General features: G+C 37.0%; 1 protein-coding gene across 1 annotated transcript; it reads right to left on the bottom strand.

Annotated features, from left to right (window-relative positions):
• Nucleotides 1-6,447: 6,447 nt before the first annotated feature.
• LOC139135645 (kelch domain-containing protein 8A-like) lies at nucleotides 6,448-17,874 on the bottom strand. The gene is made up of 6 exons (XM_070703149.1): nucleotides 17,738-17,874; nucleotides 16,472-16,964; nucleotides 15,849-16,013; nucleotides 11,934-12,167; nucleotides 10,141-10,233; nucleotides 6,448-7,347 (listed from the first exon to the last, which is right to left on the bottom strand). The coding sequence occupies exons 2-6, from the start codon at nucleotides 16,845-16,847 to the stop codon at nucleotides 7,154-7,156; spliced, it is 1,062 nt and encodes a 353-aa protein (XP_070559250.1). The 5' UTR covers nucleotides 16,848-16,964; nucleotides 17,738-17,874; the 3' UTR covers nucleotides 6,448-7,153.
• Nucleotides 17,875-22,793: the final 4,919 nt, after the last annotated feature.

Below are 22,793 nucleotides of genomic sequence, written 5' to 3'. Positions count from 1 at the left end.
GTCTCGCATGGCTGAGTGAAATTTTGCCAATGGCCTGTTGTCAAACTAAATTGCATATTCTTCTCAGTTTAAAAAGTCAAGAAGTCGAAATAACTTACTATTGTATGAATAAATAAATAAGTACAATAAACAAATAAATAAATAAATAAATAATGACGACGATCCTGAATAAATAAATGAATAAATAAATAAGTACAATAAACAAATAAATAAATAAATAAATAATGACGACGATCCCAATCAGGAATTTCTCTTCAGGTCAACTGACGAGATTTCTATAATTTTAATGTTGTGTCATCATGAAAACAGTCGAAGTGACGTCAAGTTCATCAGTGAAGTTGTCAAACGAATGTCATTAATAGTCCATTTTATGTAAAAAATATGATGCGTTCCTCATAGGTTTCACGCCACATGTGTCCTCTGTAGCGATCATCAGGCGAATGATGAATGAATATATATATATATATATATATATATATATATATATATATATATATATATATATATATATATATATATATATATATATATATATATATATATGTTACTTAAGTTTCATGCATCCTGCAATCTTCAGACAGACGTGAAAGTATTCTTAGCAACACACTCATTTATATGTTTGGGACGTACCATTCTATTTGTAGGTGGTGTTAAAATTTGATAAATAATCTTTGTTGGCGACATTTTGAAACCAACTGTCATATATATATATATATATATATATATATATATATATATATATATATATATATATATATACACACACACACATATACATATATATTATATATATATATATAGATAGATAGATAGATAGATAGATAGATAGATAGATAGATATATTCTATTTGTAGGTGGTGTTAAAATTTGATAAATAATATTTGTTTTGGTGGCGACATTTTGAAACCAACTCTCATATATATATAATATATATATATATATATATATATATATATATATATATATATATATATATATATATATATATATATATATATATATATATACACACATACACATATATATACATACATACATATATATACATGTATATATATATATATATATATATATATATATATATATATATATATATATATATATATATATATATATACACACACACACACATACATACATACATACACACAACGTTTTCACTAAAGTGTCGCATATGGTGACATTTCTCATTCTGTGGTAGGATGTAGAATGTACATGTACCATAAAAACAGAAATGATTGATATTATTAACATTTGGGGTGAAGAGTTCTTACCGCTCTTTGCTAGTCAATCACGGCACCTCGTATCCAAGGTCAGGTCGACGTCGATCAAAGATTTTACCTGCTCTATCTCCAGAACAGGCAGTTTCTTGAAACAGCATTTTAGAGTTCAAATATCAGACAAATTATCCAAGCGCCACATGTCAAAGCCGTGGATGTGTTTGTTGTTGGCAATCACGCAATTTTTAGACAGTTGGAGGCGTTTATCACCCGGCAACTGAACGGGTCGTCGGACAACTGGCGCAGTATAACGCGTGCTATTTTTACAAGTGACATTCACATGTAGATTATGCTTACTATCACTCATATGAGACACGGAGTTGGTGTTACGAACGATGTCAATGTGGGCTATGTAGCTGAATGACGATACAGCAAAACGGTCATTCATAGAGAACCAGGGAAGAAGACAGGATGCGGATTCTACTAAATTGCACTGGAGTGATTACCTAAAGATGACAATTGAAACTCAAAGATTTTGTATATTTTTGTTTTATTTTGTTTGAGGGCGCGACATCCAAATCGCACATTTTGTCTGTAACATTTACTCTCTTCATATGTACACTCAAGTATATTCATACATGGCATTTATGAACACGTCTATACTTGTACAATTACGAGGCAGGGAAGTTTTGTCGACAAAAATATTTTAAGTCAAATATTTAAGAGATGTTTTCAGCGTTAATGTGTTTGAATGCCATCAAAATTGATCTGACTCAATTGTTAGTTTTATGACATGCATGCAAATAAGAAAAAAACTCATGACATTTGTTCTCAATAACAACCGTATTCGTCCAAATACGAGCACCTGCTCTTGTACAAGCCCCTCCCCTACTTTTATCAAATTATCGAATAGGCTGTACATCTGTGTCCTACTTTACCGCCATCACGGAATTAATAATCCCTGAGTGTGGCTAAATCGGTCACATATGTTAAGTTGTGGCAGTTTGACCGACTGTGAGTTTGGAAGCTGTCTTCAGACATGCAGCCGTTTGCAAACGTGACGTCAGATGTCTTCAGACAGCCTTTTCCAAACATGACGTCACCGGTCTATGGCAACTAAAATCGTGTGTATGACATGTTGGGGGCGTATTTTTTATGAGAGGTGAGCAAAAGTTGGGATATTGTAATGAATAATTTATTGCCGGTAAAATTACTTTTCAGACAAAAGAAACCAGCGAAAGGTGTTAAATAAGGCAACATTGAAGTTGTTATTTATATTCTTAATGTCTAAAATGTATTAAAATCATTTTACTGATTTACTTTTTTGAAATGCTTTGCTTATTTTGCTGGAATGCAAGAATCTGCAATTTTTGCATTTGTTATATCGCTTACTGCCATGTTCTTTGATAACGTGCAACCGTGAACGACTGTGAAAGCCTCTTAAATATCTCACTGAAATTTTCGCCGATTTGCATTTCTCACCCGCTTTCACATTAATATTATTTTCACTTCCACGTTATCTACTTTAAAATATTAGGGTTGGCGGTTAAAATATATATGTGTCGCGTAATAAGAAGAACGCGACGTTCCCTCTAGCCATGTTTTTTTTACGAATAAGCTTAGTTTTTAATGGTAAAATATTTATTGCAATTCATCAAGGACCATACAAGATTATAGCCTCATTAGATATATTTGTCGTCTCATTTGTGCCCATAAGTAGATAATCTTTTGATGTGAAATAATAGAATAAATGAATATTTGAAATAAATGAGATTCGTGCGTGGCATAGGCCTAATTGATATTCGTCAGCGGTGGTGGCGCTCTTTCGAACACCCTACACAGTACTGCCGCGACCCCCACCACAGTTCTACAGTTGACCAAAACGTTGTGCTTCACCATTACATGTGAAAATGGAACGAACAAATTTTGGTAGTTCCATGATGTGAACAACGAAGATTTGAAATCGATAATTCAACTCACAAGATAAGACGAAAAAGTCATGGCTTTGTTTCTATTTCTCATCCAAGGTCTCATGCACAAATGATGCGGTGATGTGATATTTTTTATGAGGGTTTGGTTTTTTGAACTCACAAGATCCGACTGCCGACTCAACTATATTCGGCTATTCCCAGTAGAATACTTGCACCATAAAAACCCGATATCAATATATGGCGTATAGTGAAACGACGGGGTGACTGTACACTGAGTTTACTGATCCAGTCTATCGATGTTCTCTACAATGCATAATGCATTGTAATTTTCACTCTTTATTGTCAAACGAATGAGAATAAAGGTTCAAGCGGCTGAGTTGGAATGACATGCTCGAGGATGATAAATATTCTTTTCCTCGTCTCTTTGTTTTCATCAAAGAAAATTGTTAAAAATATGTATATAGCTAGGTGTATATCATGATTTGGTAAATGAAATTGTGATCCAAAGTTTTCTGATATGAAAGTATCTTATTGTTACACAATGCAGTATTTTTCATGCACCTATCCTGTGTCAAGTCAGCTGTGGTGGCATTTTGAGACTTCCCCAGGAGTCATCACTGCTCGAAACGTGTAAGAAATGGCAAATCAGTGAGACCATCATGCGCAGCACCCATAAAAGTTTTTACATTTGATGACACTTCCGATCAACTTCAATAAACCATAAAAGCACAAACGATTGTGATTTTCTGTGACCATATACCACACAATGAAACTAAAATATCCTTACACTATATTGTGTTATTCATAGCTATGACTTTATTTCAGTAAAAAAAACCTTAGAGAAATGCAAAATTTCAAGAGTTTGTTAATCATGAAAACTATCATGAAATATCTGTCATGTGATGTAACCTCAGAAAGTAAAACCCCTTTACATCAGGGTTTTCAAATTCAGTGATAATCAGTGAGAATGTGCCAAAACTTACATGCCATACAGAAGTTTCCCACTTACAAAATAAAATCTGTTTTTTAATTTTCAACACTGATGTTGAGTGTACCATCACATCAAGTCAGGAGCCATCAGTCAGCTTGATTTCAAATGTCTGACCCATGTTATCCTTTTGAAAACGTATGAAATAACAATAAAGGGATTTGTATTTTGCTAAATGTGGCAAAAACTGCTCTTCCCCAAATGATAATGTGATCTACATCCAGTAACAGCAACAAATACCAGCATCAGGCATTGACAATGAACTGTGCATGGTAAGTTTGGAAATTCCACTCACTTTCCTACGGTGTAGGCGAGGCAAAACTTCTGGCACGGCAGCACTTCGTAATAGTCACCCTGTTACAATAGACGTTTTACATATATATATATATATATATATATATATATATATATATATATATATATATATATATATATATATATATATATATATATATATATATATACACACATATATACATACATACATACACACACACTTACAGCAACACTGTTGTCACCCTGTTACAATAGATGTTATATATATACTGTATATATATATATATATATATATATATATATATATATATATATATATATATATATATATATACACATATACACGGCAACACTTTGTAATAGTAGTCACCCTGTTACAATAGACGTTATATATATATATATATATATATATATATATATATATATATATATATATATATATATATATATATATAACTTAAGTAACAGATATTATTACATAGCATGGTCATGGAAATATGGAAATTTGTCATGGATGACTTTCTAATTAAGTATGTCATGTTGTTCCACTAATAGGTGACTTTTTCAATGAATTTTTACAAAATTTACTCCAAAAGATATCAAAAGCATAAAAGCAACACTCCTGGAAATGACATCTATTTAAAGTACACAACTAAGACTAGGTCATCTATTTACTTGATCAATTTTCATGTACATGCAGTTGACACCCACTATCCCTACATAGTAATGATTGTCAGGAAGACAGATTGGAGAAGTAATGAGAAGTCTCTCTCAGTTTGCTAATTAAGGCAGAAACCGCCTTGGGGAAAAAAATCCGGCTTTCAAATTTTATCAATTCTCTTCTGACCTAACCCTTGTGGGGGGTTCATCTTAAAGCTCTTAATGAAAGAAAAGTTTTAATCATCTTAGTTTTTCGAAAATCGAAAATTTTATATTTCTCCATAGAGTAACACAGGGATGGTGGCTATTTTGAATTTCAAATATCAGGAAATCTTAGGTTATTTCTCTCTCTATTACCAAAGTTTGCACGGTGACCCCTGTATTTTATTCTTGCTTTGATAAGAGAATAGTTGAAAGTCTCATTGAGGAAAGTTGCAGCAAAATTTTAAGTCTTTCATTTTCGAGGTGCATATTACCTTAATTAATTGTAATTCACATGAAATACAGGTATAATCACAAACATTATCAAGTAATGGGACTCAATAAAAATGAAACATTTCAAAATTTTCGAACTAAAATTACTTTGTACAATAACAAGCAGCTAAATTTAAATAGATATGTATCCCTTTCAATTTAAGACTTGATTCAGTTAAGGATTTGTTTTCTAAATACATTGCTGTCTTTAGATTTAAAATACTGAGTATTTCATCATAATCTGAGTATGGATTGATATGTGTTGATTAAGGCTTGATTCATGATACAGTTCATTGGTTTTAAAAAAGAAATAAGATTTTGCAGACCAGAATTAATGAATCTTTACACCTCTTCCTCAGAAATGAAATTGCATTGATATTTTGCAGTCTGGTTTAGAAGACTCTAAATTTACTGGACATGGAAAAGATGCATGTCATTGCTTCAGATTCAACTTATGTAGCAGACAGAAAGTTTTTTTGTTGCCATTTCTCAGCAGAAAGATAAAAAAGATCCCTGTCAGTAAAATTACACTTCTGACAAAATTGAGGAGGAAATTTGTTTTTCAATTGTCTGTGACTCTCATAATCTGTAGCATTAAACAAGAAAAAAGTATTTCAGTGAAAGGAACAGGCTTTTAAAGCCCCAATTAGCTGTATCTTTTTGCACTTTTTTCATCAATAAGATGGTTTGATATGAAAAACAACTTGTGTACAAAGAAATGTTTTGACGTGCAAATGATATACAGCTGTTGCTAGTAAGTACACAAAGACTGTGAATAAGAGGCATAATCCATTGCCGAGGATTGAAACAGTTACATTTTCAGTGACAATAGAGCTTAATAACAGGAATCACAAACATACATGGATCTCCAAAGGTCGGATGATTTTTTTTTTTTTTTGGGGGGGGGGGGGTTTAAGCAAAATGCATGAAGATACAGCCATGGGGCTTTACGGAATTAACATCAAAGAACATACTATATAACTGATAATGGAGTGGGCATAGCACATGAGTTGATGATAGTGAATAATGGTAGACACAAAAAAATTGCTAATTGCTATGACTGAGTAATGCTCATGGATTCCAAATAACTCAAATTATTATACATTTCCATTTGATGATAGTAAGTATATGTTTTGTCTGAAAAAAAGATTAAGTTTTTATGTATGATTACATTTCAGTTGTCATTTTACAAACATATGATCTGTTACATGTAACAGTTATTACTGTAAATCTGACCCTGACATATTGAGATTCAGAATGGTTCTACCTTTGTTGAATTATACATGAATGATCAGTGTATCATGTTTTCATACCCTAGGAAATAATAACAGCAATGGCCTGATTGATTTATTTTGCTTGATGAAATGACACGAAGATTTGCGCAAAAGATTCTGTCATGCTCTAAAAACTGAAGGTCCATGTGTGACCTACAAACTAACAAGTAACCTAGTGTGACCTTATTCTGTGCATTTCTTCATTCTTGTGGTCAAAAATTCTCTCACCTGCCTGTGGAATTAAAATTCAGCACAAACCGGTGTTTTCCAAGGCTATGGATTGTACTAGATTCTTCATGAAATATTGCTAACAATCCTCGCAGTTAGATCTCATTTTTTCATTGCAAGTGCTTCTACGAAATTGCAGGGTCCTTTGTTCGAGAGACCGCCAATGATGTACAGTCGGTTCTGGAATACTAGGGAAGAGCATGAACACTGTGGCACGGGACTTGGTTCCAGCTTTTCCCACGTGTTCGTTTCAAGATCAAAACTCTCCACTTGTGAAAGGGCATTGCCTTGGTTACCTGCACGTTTAAAAAAGAAAATTGAAATATTTGATTACTTACATGAATTTTAGGTGGAAACTGTTCAGCTGTATTTGTAATACACTTTCTGATGATGTCATCAATATATCAAATCCATTGAAATGGTAGTTTAGACATGGTCATTGGTGGAAATGAGCAGATTATCAAATGGCTCATGTTAGGTAACTGTGCAATTGATTGCAACTAAATGGATAAAATTCTCACTCCAATAAACCACAAAGATGCTTATTGTTAGAAACACATGTACTGTATCATCCCCTAGTGGAAGCCTGGGTTTATATTGTTCTTGCAGTGTACGCATAAATATGTACAAATGAGTCACATACAGTGTCTTGTAAAATGTTAACATCTGAGGCCAGACTGTCTGGTAATACATGTATACATATACTTGAATATTTCTAATATAGGATATTTGAGACATGCAAGGATATTAGTGGTCAAACTGAAAAATACAGGGGCAACGTCAAGCTTGAGAACTGCACATCAACATTATCTTAGGGGTATCTTTGTATTTTTTCACCATTAAAAGCACCCTCAGATATACACTGACTTTTAACATGAGTAGTGTTTGGTTTGATTAAGGTTTATTGGGTGTACATGTTACGTGTATAAGAGTCTAGAAAACTAGACCACTGTGGAGGGAAGTACTTCAAGTCAGGAAAAACTGCAGGCCTTTCAAAATCAAGCTAAGCAGAAGTCTACCATTCATTTACTATTAGATCTGTAAATGTCCTACTAGCAGCTTTTATAATTTATCTATCTGTGAGTCAAATGGAATATAACAGTGGAAAAGTGCACCATCATCACATATGGAGGGTTTTCTCTCGACTGCGCAATTGCGCAAATTGCGCTTTTCGAGCTTTTGTCTGCCCTGAAAAAGTTACTGACTGCGCGGAAATCGCGCACAAAACACAGTAAGCAAAGATGTCCATTTGTTATTTGAGGGTGTCCCAAGCGCACAGTGTAGCGTCATGTGAATTTGCTGTTGTTTCTAGGCATAATACTCCCTCGGAAAAGACAAAATATCGCCTGTCATTCAGCTTTGGTGACGGGCATGACGTTGAGTGTACGCATCGAAAATAATAGCCAACGACGTATTTGCGGTTCAGTCTCCACGGATACTAGTGCAATTTGATGTTCATGTTTTTAAAGTTTGAAAGCAGTAAACAATCATCAATGATGAAATTATGAATAAAATTCTAGGTTTAGACGATCGATCTCGATCACAATAAAACACAATCGTTTTATTGGCACCCAGGAGGGGTAGGCCTACACCTGATATTTTCATACGGGGATGTGCTGGCCAATTGCCAATTACATCAACCCATGTATATTCAGAAAATATGGCCAACTGTTAGGGATGTGCTTTACAAAGTTTAGGAATTTCACCTTTATTCTGTTGCACGTGACGGTTTTTCTAAAGCATAGGACATTTGCTTTGTTTTTGACCCATGCTTAGGGGTTTTTTGGGATAAAAATCGACCTATGTTTAGGGATTTTTTCGTTAAAAAGTGACCCATTCGGCCGGAGCATATTTTCATGGATTTAAACCCCAAAATTAGGACCAAATCGTGTCCAATGGAACAAATATGTCGAGTTCTGAAAATCTGTGTGTGACAAATTGACAGAAGATAGAGAGCAGGCGAGCACATCACAAGCTGACAAACATCATGGTGTCGATGCTAGCACGGGTGCTGCATGAGACATAGACGTTGCAACCGTACTTGGTGACAATCGTAATGATATCGGGGAGGCGCTTCCTAGGAAGGCAAATCAACATCAAAAGTGACTGCCCCCTAATGTGTCAAGTTTGCCCCCTAATTTTGATGAATGGGGCAGAAAGTGCCCCTTTCAATGAACATGCAGAGAAAACACCGTCATCACATATGGACTCGTTTTTTAATCTGCTTGTTAAATGTGCTGGTCATATCTTGTTTCATAATTTCAGAACTACTGACATGAATGTCCATGTCATTAATTGTCCCCATAACATGAATTCACAAAGAAACTGAGATGGAGTTTAACGCAGATTCGCACAGGTGTAAAGATCTCACAATGCTTGAAGCAATAATAATGGAGCTAGCTTTGAAAACCCAACCAAAGACAGACATTTACACCAGATACATGTAAATATGTTATGTCATCAAATGCTTGTATTAGATCAGTAAACATTTGGAAATGTTGCCAAGCTCATGCTATTGATCTGAAGTATGGCCACATTGTGGTTTGCTGGCGTTTTGTTTTCTGCTTGTAAAATAAGTCAAAGATCTTACAGACACCAAATATTGCACTTGTAAATAATCAACACCATGCCAACAAGACAACAATTTTTTCTTTTAATTTTTGAACTTATTTTGCACTATCTCACTGCATGGATGGTGTAGTTGGACTGTTTGGTTTATATGCTCACACACTCTGATTTACAGGTTTGATTGTTCAAATTTGAGCTCCTAAATAAATGGGATGTCACATGTTCTACATCTGACAATATTTACATGGAGGGTCTGTTGGCAAATCATACACATTTGTTTTCCACTATATCGACCAAAATCTTCATGAGGTCACAAAACTGCAAGGGATTTGTAACATGCAAAATGAACATAACACACTGACTGCTAACTTTTCATTAATGATTAACCTATTATCTGTTTGGTACCGGCTGATTAACAACCACAATTTGAGGAAACCCCTGCCCTGAAGAACCTACAGTAAATATGGTAACCAAGGAAACGACCTCATCGGGCTGTTGCTAGGGTGATGACATGTACTCACCCATTCCCACAGCAGCGATGACTCTTCCCCCTAAGTAAGCAGCTGAGAAATCACCACGCTTGCAAATCATTGGTGTGTGGATTGTCCATTTGTCTGTGGTAAAACAGAAGTTTTCATGATTTCCATCATTAGATAATACAGCAAAACATAAGTGCATGGCTGACCTGTGAACCCCAAGGCCCTAAAAAATGTTCAAATAACAGTGCCATACCGGAGTTTGACTACGGTCATCAATACCAGGATTAAATTATAGATATATGAAACTTGACATACACATGCCTAGTTCTTGTAATTTGTGAAATGTGCAATTAATTTTTTACTTCCCTTTTTTAAACCTACTCATGGAATTTAAAATAAAATTCACAGCATAGCCAGGCGAATCAAATCTACAGCTTCTTGGTCAAATTTATTTTCCTTTTTTCTGCAAGAGAGTATAGTTTACCGTGGTTGAAAGTGTGTTGAATTTTGATATAATTGCTCATTGAACTATCTTCCAGTTTCAATTGCAAAGGTGATTTATTCGATGGCTGTGTGAATGTCAATGATTGATTCATTACTTTTGAAATATCACAATTATATGCTTTATTGGGGATGCTTCAACTTTAAATTCTTATAATATTTCAGATGACATGAGCTTCAAAGCAAAGATTCCAAAACCAGTCAAGTTGTTGTATAAAGGTTTAATTTAGGTTTGCATTTGGTATATTGCAATTTCATGAAATGAGTACAACTCTAAATACATTTAAGACATACTGGATACATGACTTTGATAAAGCATACATGTATTACGCAGAATACAAAACTTGAAGTTTGAAACTATCTACTGTTGATTGACCAATCAGAGTGCTCAATTCAGGGTGTTTTATTTACTCGTTAAGCCTTGGTCACCAAATTCCAGAAACGAATGACAGCGCCGTAGTAAAGTACTGTCCAATCAAAAGTGAACATGTCATATTCTGTAGACATCTGGTACGTTTTAATATTCAAATTTGGTAACACAGCGGAAACCAGCTGCAACACAAAATCTGCTGTGCCCTAGGGCATTTATATAATGTGCCCTAGGGCATTTATAGGATGTTCCATTACATTGGAAGGCTATTTCACAAATAAAAGTTTTAATTCATATCCTAAACATGTTACATTGACAAAGGGGACGGTTGATGTAAACACACTGAAACAAAATATATCAGTTAGGGGCGATAGTTTTTAAGTCAGATAAAACCCTCGTACTCGGGCTCTTCTGGTATATAAAGTCCAACCCTACGATAAAATGTCTCGGCCTGCGGCCTCGACATTTTATCGTTGGGTTGGACTTTATATACCAGAAGAGCCCTCGTACTCGGGCTTTATCCTATACTTTGCCATTTTATGAACCCTTACTGCACATACTGGTATTGTTTTGTTAATGTAAATCCACCAGTTTGATTGAACTTTGTAACAGTCTACCATGTTTGCTTAATTCTGTACTGATGATTTCTACTTTTCAAGTAAAAAACTTGCATTTCACTCATCGCAGAATTTTAAAATAAAAACACAATAGACAGAAAGTATACCATTACGAACAATCATATAGGGCCATTACAAAAAATACTTGATAGTCTATGGAATCTTGCTTTTCTACAGAACACTACAGAAAATGTGACCAAAACCCTACAATTTTCTATAGAATTTCTATCAATATTTATAGATTTGTTATTAGCTAGAGAACTCAATACAATTAACTAGATTTTTTAAGGGAATCAAGAAGTATTGCCCCACCATTTCGCTATGGGAGCTAATAATACCGTACTTACCCTTTTCTATATCATAAGACTCCATGGCATCACTGAACCTATCACCAGGATCCCTAGTCTGTGGGTTTTCATGGAGTCCGCCAAGACTGAAAAAATGCGTCTCAGACTCTGCATAGCATGGGAAGACTCTCTTCCTGGGTATTTCTGCCAACTTCTGCCACTTCCTTTCCTCCACTGGAGCTCCCAGATCCAGCATTTCAAATGCTGTGGTTGGTTTTTTGCCGTGTCGCCCACCTGTAAATGGTTACGGATGCAATCATAGAAACCGGAGGGCAAGAATTTTGAAACAAACATGCCACACTCAACTGATGACAGTTTATATGAAAAATTTACTTCAAATAATTTAAAACATAATACTTTTCATTCTCATCTGATAGCAAGGGCCAAGGCCAAACATATCGGATCGATTCAGAAACTGTCTATTGAATTCTACTACAGCACTGTCCCACAGGTCTAGAAAGTAATGACTTCAGGTATAGGGACAGTATATTGATGATACCAAAGCCAAATGCAATCTTCACTGTCATGAGCACCATCCTGAGGGACTGTGGGGCACGTAACATATTATGATCTTGTCCTTGCTATCATGTGTTATTAGCGACGAAGTTACGTAACTGAGGAAGCTTATAGAGTTGGGAGAGGCGAAATTGACGTCATTTCCGTCAACAACTTCCGTAAAACTATTTTGTCACACCACGTGACGTGATCAGTGTTATTTAACGACCAGAGCATACCTCCATGGCATACCATTCACGTTGCACACTCACTATCAGCGAAAATACCAGATCATGTTGAATTGACATTATAATTGAACTTTAGCGTACGTGTGAGTGTATTTGCTTACATGAAAATGCGATAGACGATGATGCATTTACGTTAGAACGTCCATGCTCGATCATATTGTTTTTGTTCTGTCAGTGTAAATTACGAGATTGATGGATGTTGACGGACATCATGCGTGTGTTTGGTCCTGACATGCATGTCGTTTCGATCTCCTTTTTACTGTGCAGAGGAAAAAGAATTACGTTCCTCATGGGTTTCGAATATGTCAAAAAAATACGAAGTTTTGAGTAGATTTACGATTTCGTTTGTAAAATAACGAGCGAAAATTTCAGCTTCCCATTTCATCGGCGCGACCGTGCAAGAAACCTCAGTCTCCTACTATCTCCATGTTCACATGTTGTGCCACACGAACAGAAAGGCGTGTGGAAATTTGCGTAGTGTTTTTTCTCATTTAATTTGGCAAATTATCAGCAAAAAACTCAATAATTCAAGGTAACCCTTTCTTCTCAATCGCTTCCTGGAGTTTCAAAGTCATACCAACGAAAATGAGTGAAAATTCCGATGTAAAAATCGTTCATCGGCGAGAGTAACATGCGTAAGCTTACAGAGACTGAGAGTATTCATAGAGAAATAGCCCATGATTCGAGCTTGGTTTTCCTGTTTTTCGTTTGAATTTTGGCCAAATAGTCGCTTTTTGGCGGGTTTTGAAATTTTTAAAGCATCTAATAATATTAAAATTACTTTTCATTAACAAACGAAATAAAAAAGTAAGAAATTCAATTATTTATCTACAAAATAAAAATATTTTGGCAGGCTGAATCATGCAGCTAAAAAGTGAACAATCAATGTTTCGGACGAGTACATACGCGTGAGTGATTTTTCGCGGGGATTCCCCGACCGTTCATTGCTGTGGCGCTCGAATACGCAGTCAGTTTCTGTGAAACGGGATGAAATTTTCTTTCAGGCGAGGCGTTTCAAGTTACTCTTGAGAAAAGTTACTTATTTATCAGTTGTTGTTTTACTGTTTCATGACACATGTTTCTGATTCAATCACTTGTTGACCTGAAAAACAACGATATTTAGTACTCTTCTCTTTTTCAACAGACTTTTAGTAAGTAGCCGCGGTACAGCTGTCAAATTTTGACACTCAAAATACTATCGTTTTCAAAGTACATTTTGAGTGAACTTTGTAAATGAACATTCTGAACCATCGTGTAATGTTATGCTTGGAATTTTGTTGCTTTTGAGGTTTATTCGTGGTTTTTTGTTTCTTTTCATCATCAAACATTGACAAGTAAGCTTGTAAAACTAGCCTTAAATCACTTAAATTAGAATTATGTGTTACTTTCTGGTTTTGTTCATGTAAAGAAATAAATAAGTTGATTTCTTTTGATCCTTTCCATTTATTGGTATTTTTTCCTGGTTTAGAGTTACTAATATCCTTCAACCTTTAGTTTCTACAATCTTAGAAAAAATGAAACGATTGATTTAATAAAGAAACTTATAGTGACACATCAGTTCAGTCATTTTCATAACTCTGGTTCAAAATTCAGTGTGCTATACTCATATCTTGGCAGTGCTGAACTCTTCTATCGTAGTATCTGCAATTGAAGAATTACTTCATACAGAATAATTTGTAAATGTAAATCAGTGCTGTTGAAGATTATTTAATTGTCAGGGTGTTGCCAAATCTTGTGTGTATATAAGTATGTCCGGTTCTGAGATGAGCTATATTGGCATACAAACGGAATTTGTTGATAACTGTCAATTTAATACAGTCAATTTGAAATTTACTCAAAACTTTTGAGACTGAATTTGAAATTTCACTAAGAATTTACCAGAAAGTCCAGGAAATCAAGCAGGTTGTTCTTACATGAACATTGCTGTTTGGTGTGTTGATTTGTAACACACTATGCTAACATGTTTCAACACCCAAGGAAACATTTGCAACTTTATAGTCAATGCGACATATTAATAAATTATTTTAATTTTGTATCGGAATATCAAAAACAATGTTGTGATCATCGCAGTCCAGCTAGCTGTTATGAGTAAGCATGTGTACTTGGCTGGACCAATCAAGTTTCTGCAAAAAATCATTTCACCATCAATGACAAGCTAAAAGTGACGTCTTTAATAAATGTGTCCATTCAATATCCAAAGAAAATCAAGGCTATCAATGACACGAAGAAAGTTTGTTTAGAATTATATTTTCGTTTTAAACTACAGTTCTTTGATGCAGTGTGGTCGTCTGGCAATCCATCATCATGGCAGATGTAGTGCATGCAATACACAGTCCACACTGTCCAATCATGCATGCTTGTTTTCCTGTTATAATTCAATTGGGTCAGAATTTTGTAGCAAGGAACATACAAAATCTTGCAGATAAATCAATTTGGATGATCTATGTTGATCTATGCAAATTCCAAGTTTGGTGGACATGTGAAAATTATGTTTTTTTGCCTTCATGTACAAGATGGCATGTTTACCAAGCTGGACGCTCACTGCTAAAAAAACAATAGGTTTTATTACAGTTTCACATTTCAACCCTTTCTTTGCATCTTTCTCAGCAACATTCCCCACACCCCTCTCCTTGCATCCCTACCGCTAAATGCACTGAGGAGCACAGTGTCATGTCATTGACGCTATCATGTGTTTTAATTCTATTACCCAAAACACAGACAACGGTTTCTGAACCTCTGCAAGAATGCAGTCACAGTGTGGAATGTAATCACATCATGCATAGAGAGTAACTGTAGTGAACTTCCATTTTCTAGCTGCCATTGACAAAATTTCACACCTTGCTTACACTACGATTCCTAAACCAATCTGATGAACAAATTCAGGGGGTAAATATCTTTAATGATCCTTGATAAACAAGAGGCTTCTATATCTGTCTTTGGTAATGTGTAACATGTAACAGTTCTCATGAATTTTTCAAATACTTCCACTTCAGGTCAACTCTCCTTTCTACATTTATGCACAATTTTTTTCATCCCATTTGTAATATGAGTGGCTTCAACATGGTGCAAGTGAGTAAATAAATAAATAAAAAAAATAAATAAAAAAGTTTTGTCTATCAACCCTCATAGGATACAAAGTCAAGTATTCCTCTTAACATGTAGCTGCACTCACCGAGAACATATATTTTCTTGCCTTTCAGATAGGCAGCTGTTGCATACCTTGGAGTAGGCATGCTGGGTAATTCCTGCCACACATCCTCCTTAATATCTAAGACTGTGACTTTCTCTGATGGGTTGGTGTCAGCTTTCATTCCTCCAATGACTATGATCTTATTCCCTGTAGGTGTGCAACAGAAAACCAAGATTTTATACAAGTATACTTTTAGGCATCTCAGCAGAAGTGAAACGTTACATCAAGTTCTTATTGGCATTCAATTTCTTGGCTAATCAGTCATAATTACTCCGAACCACAGCTTAGCTAAACTCATTTATGAATCTACGGAAGGATGTAACAATCACTGAACAAAGCTGCATGCATGAAGTTCACAAATGACTCCTCAAAAGAATAAAGGTAAATTAATTCCTGTTACATATAAATGAATGCAATCTCAGAACAACGGAAACTGTAATGCAAAATACTGTTTTTTATTGAAATGTTTCTGCAAATGCTTTGATGATTATATCATGAACCCTAACATAACCTCCTTACAGAGGCCTAACAACAGTAAATTCGTAAAAAGGTCACCGCTCTATGTTCTTTGACGTCAGCCTGGAATTATAATCCTTTCTACATACCATACAGGAGTGCTGACACACCCATCACCTTCTCTGCTAATGGTTTGAGGGGAGTCCATGATTTAGTTTTGGTGTCATACTTTTCAACAGCGTTCACCGGCACCTGGTCATTTCCCACTCCCCCGATTGCAATGATGACGCCCTCCGTGGCAACCACGGCTGGCGCAGCCCGGCAAGTCGGCATGTTTGCGAGTCTCTTCCATTTATTCTTCTTTGGATCATACGACTCCAGAGTGTCAACAGGTGCGCCTACAGAGTCACATCCACCGACCACATACAGGATGCCGTCGCACTCTACTGGTGAACTGTACACTCTCTTTGTGGGCATCGGAGTGAGTTTTTCCCAGTGAAATTTAGGTCCATCATTGCTTGCCATGGTTGTTCTGAAGTAAATGCGCTCTTCTAAAATTGATGATAAAGCAAATTCTACTTGCACAACAAAGGCTGTGAAAGTGTTTGGCAACAATCACTGTTTGACTTGGAGGAGGTAAACCTGCAAGATCAAAAAAGTTGCTATTACACATCATATTATAATTGTATTCAGTGTCGGGCTGATAACATTTTATCAGACCTGAAGGCTGAATAACCATATTCCTTGATTGGACTGTGCATATGATTCTGGAAAAGGGTCAATATTCAAAACAATATCTTTATGTTGCCCATCCTAGTATCTCTCATTGTTGGTTGATGGAAAGCTCTCTTTTAAAACTGGTGTACACAGGTCTGCAACCTTGACCATGACCTTTACACTTACTTATCACATTTGAAAATTTACAATTAACACTCCTCAAGATCACAGTACAATGATGTTATCTCTGCTAGAGGAGGATGGACGTAATAGTACCCCCGTTGTACAAAACTCGGGTAGCTGTTTCCCTTGCGCTGCGCGCTGCTGCCATGGCAGCAGTGAAGTCTGAAGTCTGGCCTGACAGAGTACATAGTAAAGCTGTGTATATGATGCTTATGCCAAATGCTCACTGCGACATTTCAGCTGTTCGCAAGGCCCCGTTCACGGTCCCACCACAATGGAGGGACCGTGCCCCGTTATAATGGATAAGCAGACTACCCATGGATCACAACCAATCCAATCTCTGGCTCGCAGCGCTTGTACATGTATTGCCTGACCTCTGATCTGTCCGTAATCTTCAGTCACCAGCGAAGCCTGCACTAGAATGATGCACGGATCATAGACCCTGCTGTTTCCTGCAGGGTCTATACAAGGATCAAATCATGTGGACAGAAGTTAACCTAAAGTCGAGGTCTTACCATGGACATTAAATCTTACACGGCGCTGCAACGGGAAGACGAGAATCTAACACGTTACAATGATACATGCATGCCAGCTCAGTTGTACGAACCGGAAGTTTGTGTTCAGGTTGTGTGGAATGTTTCTTGGATGAGGGCGCTCAACCCTAGATGTTGTTTGTTGACACATGGGCGTGGTTCAATATTGAATAGACCCTGGAGTGGAGTGTACAGACGCCGTCTATTATCCAAACTCCAAACACTCATAAAATTTGAAAATTATTTTATTTTTGGCTGGTAATTTTACATGTAAATTTAACAGGTCAGACGATCCTTTGCACGAAATATTTTTTGCCTCCGACAACTCTGAGGTCAAAGCTGGTAGACATCTTGTGATCTTCGAAGCATGGGGGCCTCGATCTCCGATAACGATGATGATGATTAAATATTTAAAAATGGAGAAAAATAAAAATATATTTGGACTCAGTAAATTTGTTTAAGGGGCCCAAGCCGACCGGCTGGGACCCTATTGTTATTGCTCAAGTTCTACTGACTTCCTCTTGTTACGTGCAGAGAAAACGAACAAAGGGTGAACTCAGCAGTTTACGTTTAAACAAAATTTATTACGAAAACAAAACTAATTGCTAAGTCAGGACAGAGTACAAGCTTTAAAAGTGTACAGACTACTTATCTCAGCTGGGACGGCAAAGCTCCAGTCTCAGAGTTGTAACAGTCAGTCGGATGAATGAACAGTCCTTTGGCTTGCAGGCTTGAAGCTGCACAAAGTCCACAGTATAAATCCAGCGTTGACAGTGAAGGTCTTGAAAAGTCTTGAGAATGACTACTGCTGGAGTTTAGTAACACACAAGAGACACGATCCCAAAAGTCTGACTGGAAGCTGTGCACGTCCCTTTTATAAAGGCATATAAGAACAATCTAGAACTTTTATTGACATGCTAATTACTGTTCTAAAATTATCTCCCTTACACAACTAATCAACTTTCCAGAACATTCCAAACATGACTAATTGAATTCAAGGTTGTGAGGTCATCAAGGGCAGTGACCTTGAGAATGTTCTAGACTAATTGAACTCAGGTCATGATGAGTGTGGGGGGAATGACCTACATAACACTCTTCTTCTTCTTCTGCCGTTTCTTTGCTCACCTAGATCTCTCGAACGGCTGAACGAAAACTTCTCAAACTTGCAGGGCTTATAGGAGCCAATTAGTACTCGTGCACCTGACCCTTGAAATTTTGATTGGTCACGTGACCTGGCGGCCATATTGGATTTTCCAAAAACCTAAAGATGGCTTCTCCTGAAGACGTAGGGGTCTAGTCGATTTGAAATTTTTTGTATAGCAAGCATGACCTAAGGTCTTTAGAATTTGCAAATAAAATTGCATGCGGTCACGTGACCTTGGCCGCCATATTGGATATTCTAAAATACTCATTTAATCTTTAAAAATCTTCTTCTCCAGAACCAAAACACCGATTGAGCTCAAATTTTACTCATGTCATCATTACAGTGATCTCTTTCAAGTTTGCAAAAAGCATTTTGATTGGTCACGTGGTTTGGCCGCCATATTGGATTTTGTGAAATCACAATTTAATCTTTAAAAATCTTCTTCTCAAGAACCAATTCACCGATTAAACCAAAATTTTACATATATCATCTGAAGTGTGATCTCTTAAAAGTGTGCGAAAGATGTTGGATCGGTCACGTGGTTTGGCCGCCATATTGGATTTTGTAAAAATCGTAATTTAATCTTTAAAAATCTTCTCCTCCAGAACCAAAACACCGATTAAGCTCAAATTTCACTCATGTCATCCTAACAGTGATCTCTTTCAAGTTTACAAATGCATTTTGATCGGTCACGTGGTTTGGCCGCCATATTGGATTTTGTGAAATCACAATTTAATCTTTAAAAATCTTCTTCTCCAGAACCGATTCACCGATTGAGCTAAAATTTTACGTCTATCATCTAAAGTGTGATCTCTTAAAAGTTTGCAAAAGGCGTTTGGATCGTCACGTGGTTTGGCCGCCATATTGGATTTTGCAAAAAATCGTTATTTAATCTTTAAAAATATTCTTCTCCAGAACCACAACACCGATTAAGCTCAAATTTTACTCATGTCATCCTTACAGTAATCTCTTTCAAGTTTGCAAAAAAACATTTCGATCGGTCACGTGGTTTGGCCGCCATATTGGATTTTGTGAAATCACAATTTAATCTTTAAAAATCTTCTCCAGAACCGATTCACCGATTGAACTAAAATTTTACATCTATCATCTAAAGTGTGATCTCTTTCAAGTTTGCGAAAGGCGTTTTGATCGGTCACTCGGTTTGGCTGCCATATTGGATTTTGCGAAAATCGTAATTTCATCCTTAAAATCTTCTTCTGTAGAACAAACATACCGATTCGATTTCAAGTTTGCGAAAGGCATTTGGATTGGTTAAGTCGCCTCACTGTTCATAAGGCTGCAGTTTAAAACATCGTCAGTCAGAAGATCGATCAGTGATGTATGTTATATTGTACACTTGAAAGTCAAAGACGGCACAACAGACTGCAATGCCCGCTGTCAAATTCAGCTAGCAGTCACACGAACCTAGTCTCGTTTACCAGACCTCGTCGCTTCGCCACTGCAAAGTGCGCCGCTGGCGGTAGGACATGGCGAGTCGCGAAGCGACGAGGGTCTGGTGACTACCACTGCATTCCACTGTCAGTCTGAAAGGAGGGTACTTCATTTGCATGCATAATTAGGGATTTAGTTCAAATTCGAACAGCGCCCTCTAGCCAGTGAGTGACGGTTATGGCATTTTTCGCCAGAATTTTATCCGCAGATATCTCAGCCTTCGTTTAGCATCCGTCCTGTTTCCAGTTAGCGGCTGAATTGTACTCTTAGTTAGTGTTCGCCGATGATTTTTTATGGGGTTTTATCGATTCGTTTTTGCGTTAGCCTTATTTTCATGGTTTTCGAGCGACCGAAAATGCCGTTCACTAAACACTGCCGCAAAAGCATATCCAAAGTCAAATTTCCATGAGAAGTAGGGAGGGGACGTATCTTGAGTAGGTCCATACGATCTGAAAAAATCTCAGTGGCTTAAGCCTCCGTTTTTGAAATAAGTCTCGTTGAAGTTGACTATGCAGCGACGTTCATGTGTTAAATCTAACATGGCGACCTACAGCGCAACGTGAGTGTACACGTAAACTCTTTCAGCTCTTTCTCGGTCCTCACCGGCTAACTTGGCAGATTTTTCGGTTCTGTTTATGTTTTCAATGATTGTGACGAGGAAGCAAGACTGCAAGCTTGTGTTACCTCACTGGCCAACACAATCTGCCTGGCTGGCCTCTCGGTAAAGTCGTGGACAGTGCAAATGGAAAAAAAACACTGAGTGTACAGTGACATGCAGAAGGGCTACGTTTATCACTGTCTGCGGCCGTACACGTAGTATAGTGGTAGACACCCGTCGTACTGACTAGCAGTGCTGTTTCGTTTGTGATTTTTTCCGTTTTCGCATTCTAGTAGCTGGCAAGCATACAAAAACTGTAGGAAATAACATCGACTGCAAAAAATCTCCGTGGATAAATACGGCTACTCTGTATCCCGCACACGAGTACGTGAATATAGATGGGGCTAGAATGATAGCCGGTAAACAGCTGCGCGTTGCGGCCATCCCCGCTAGCTCGAACTAGACTGGCACATTTTATAACTCATGTAACTAGCAAAAATTTTTTTAAGTATTGATGGTCATAATGTGACACTAATTAAATACTTTATTTATATATAACATCAGTGACCCGAGATTATAGGAGTAAACTTTGAAAAAAATGAAAGATTAATCGTGTAACACCCGCGCCGTGTGAACTACAAGTGGTTTGGTCGCGGTAAACAGCGTGGAGTGTACGTAGCGTAACGGGTGTTCGTATACTCATAGACCCTCGAGATCTACGTATACAGCGATATGGTAACTGCCTGCCAACATTCAACACTGCCGCAAATACATGTCCATGGTCGCACGGTCATGAAAATTTCACCAAATGTTGATAATAGTTAAATGAATATTTTCTGAAATTTTCGGCTTGGCTAAGACCTCTAAGGTCGTTATCGAGCTGTTTTACGAAAAAGGTGAAGTTTACTTCCGCATTTGGCGGGTCGACCTCGCCACCCACTTTGTAGCGATTTAAATAAAATCTTCTCAACTTTTGTGAGTTTACCCAAGGAAAACAGATCATTAGTATGTATGCTACAACTGAAAGCAAAAATTATAGTTCTAGCTATTGTACGTTTTGCTGCACGTCGATATTTAAAGACCACCCTTTCGCCGTATTTTATCCCTCACTGCAGTGGCGGTCAGCGTAACGAAAACGAGGCTCTCTAACACGAACTTTTATGCAAATTTCATAGGCTCCTTTCAGACTGTGTGATGACGCATCAGGACGGGCGGAGAACCAAATTTAAATATGACCCTTGACCTACTTGAATATTCAATCCGAAAAACCAAGACAAATGCATGTGTTTTCAATATGCGATAGTCAACATCGAGCTCGTCGCAAATGTCCGGGGCAAATGTACTCTGTAGACAGTGACCATGCTGAAACTCCCGTGAAAATATACGGAGAGCATGTGAAGACAACAGCCAACAGACTTCCCGTACCCAGTTGGCAAGTTTACGAAGACGTCATCCCTCCCCCCCCCCGTAGAAAAGCTGCAATTGCTTCAATTTGCTCGTCTTTCAGGCATTCTATGACTAATTTTTCTTTGCCACAATCGATTGCTTTCCTAAGTTCGGCTGTCAGCCCCATTTTCGCCAGTTGAATTTACGCACGTCCGCGTACTGTGAATGCCCAGTGCGTCGTTTGGGGAATCCGAGGGAATCCTTTTATGTATCTCATATCATTGCGTAGTCGAGCTTATTGACGTTGTCAGTCATAGAAGTTCCTCATAGTTGTTGGTAGATATTTTTACAAGCCCCTCCTTCTATTGAATATGCATCAAAGTTTGCCTGTTGTCGTGGTTGTCGATTGAGCCATGTGATTGGTGGGTATAAATATCTTGGAATGCGGAAGTCAGTAG

The sequence above is a fragment of the Ptychodera flava genome, chromosome 6 (genome assembly GCF_041260155.1).
Source record: "Ptychodera flava strain L36383 chromosome 6, AS_Pfla_20210202, whole genome shotgun sequence".
Classification (NCBI taxonomy): Eukaryota; Metazoa; Hemichordata; class Enteropneusta; family Ptychoderidae; genus Ptychodera; species Ptychodera flava.
The sequence above is the reverse complement of the archived record's forward strand: the minus strand, read 5'-3'. Positions and strand labels throughout refer to the sequence as shown.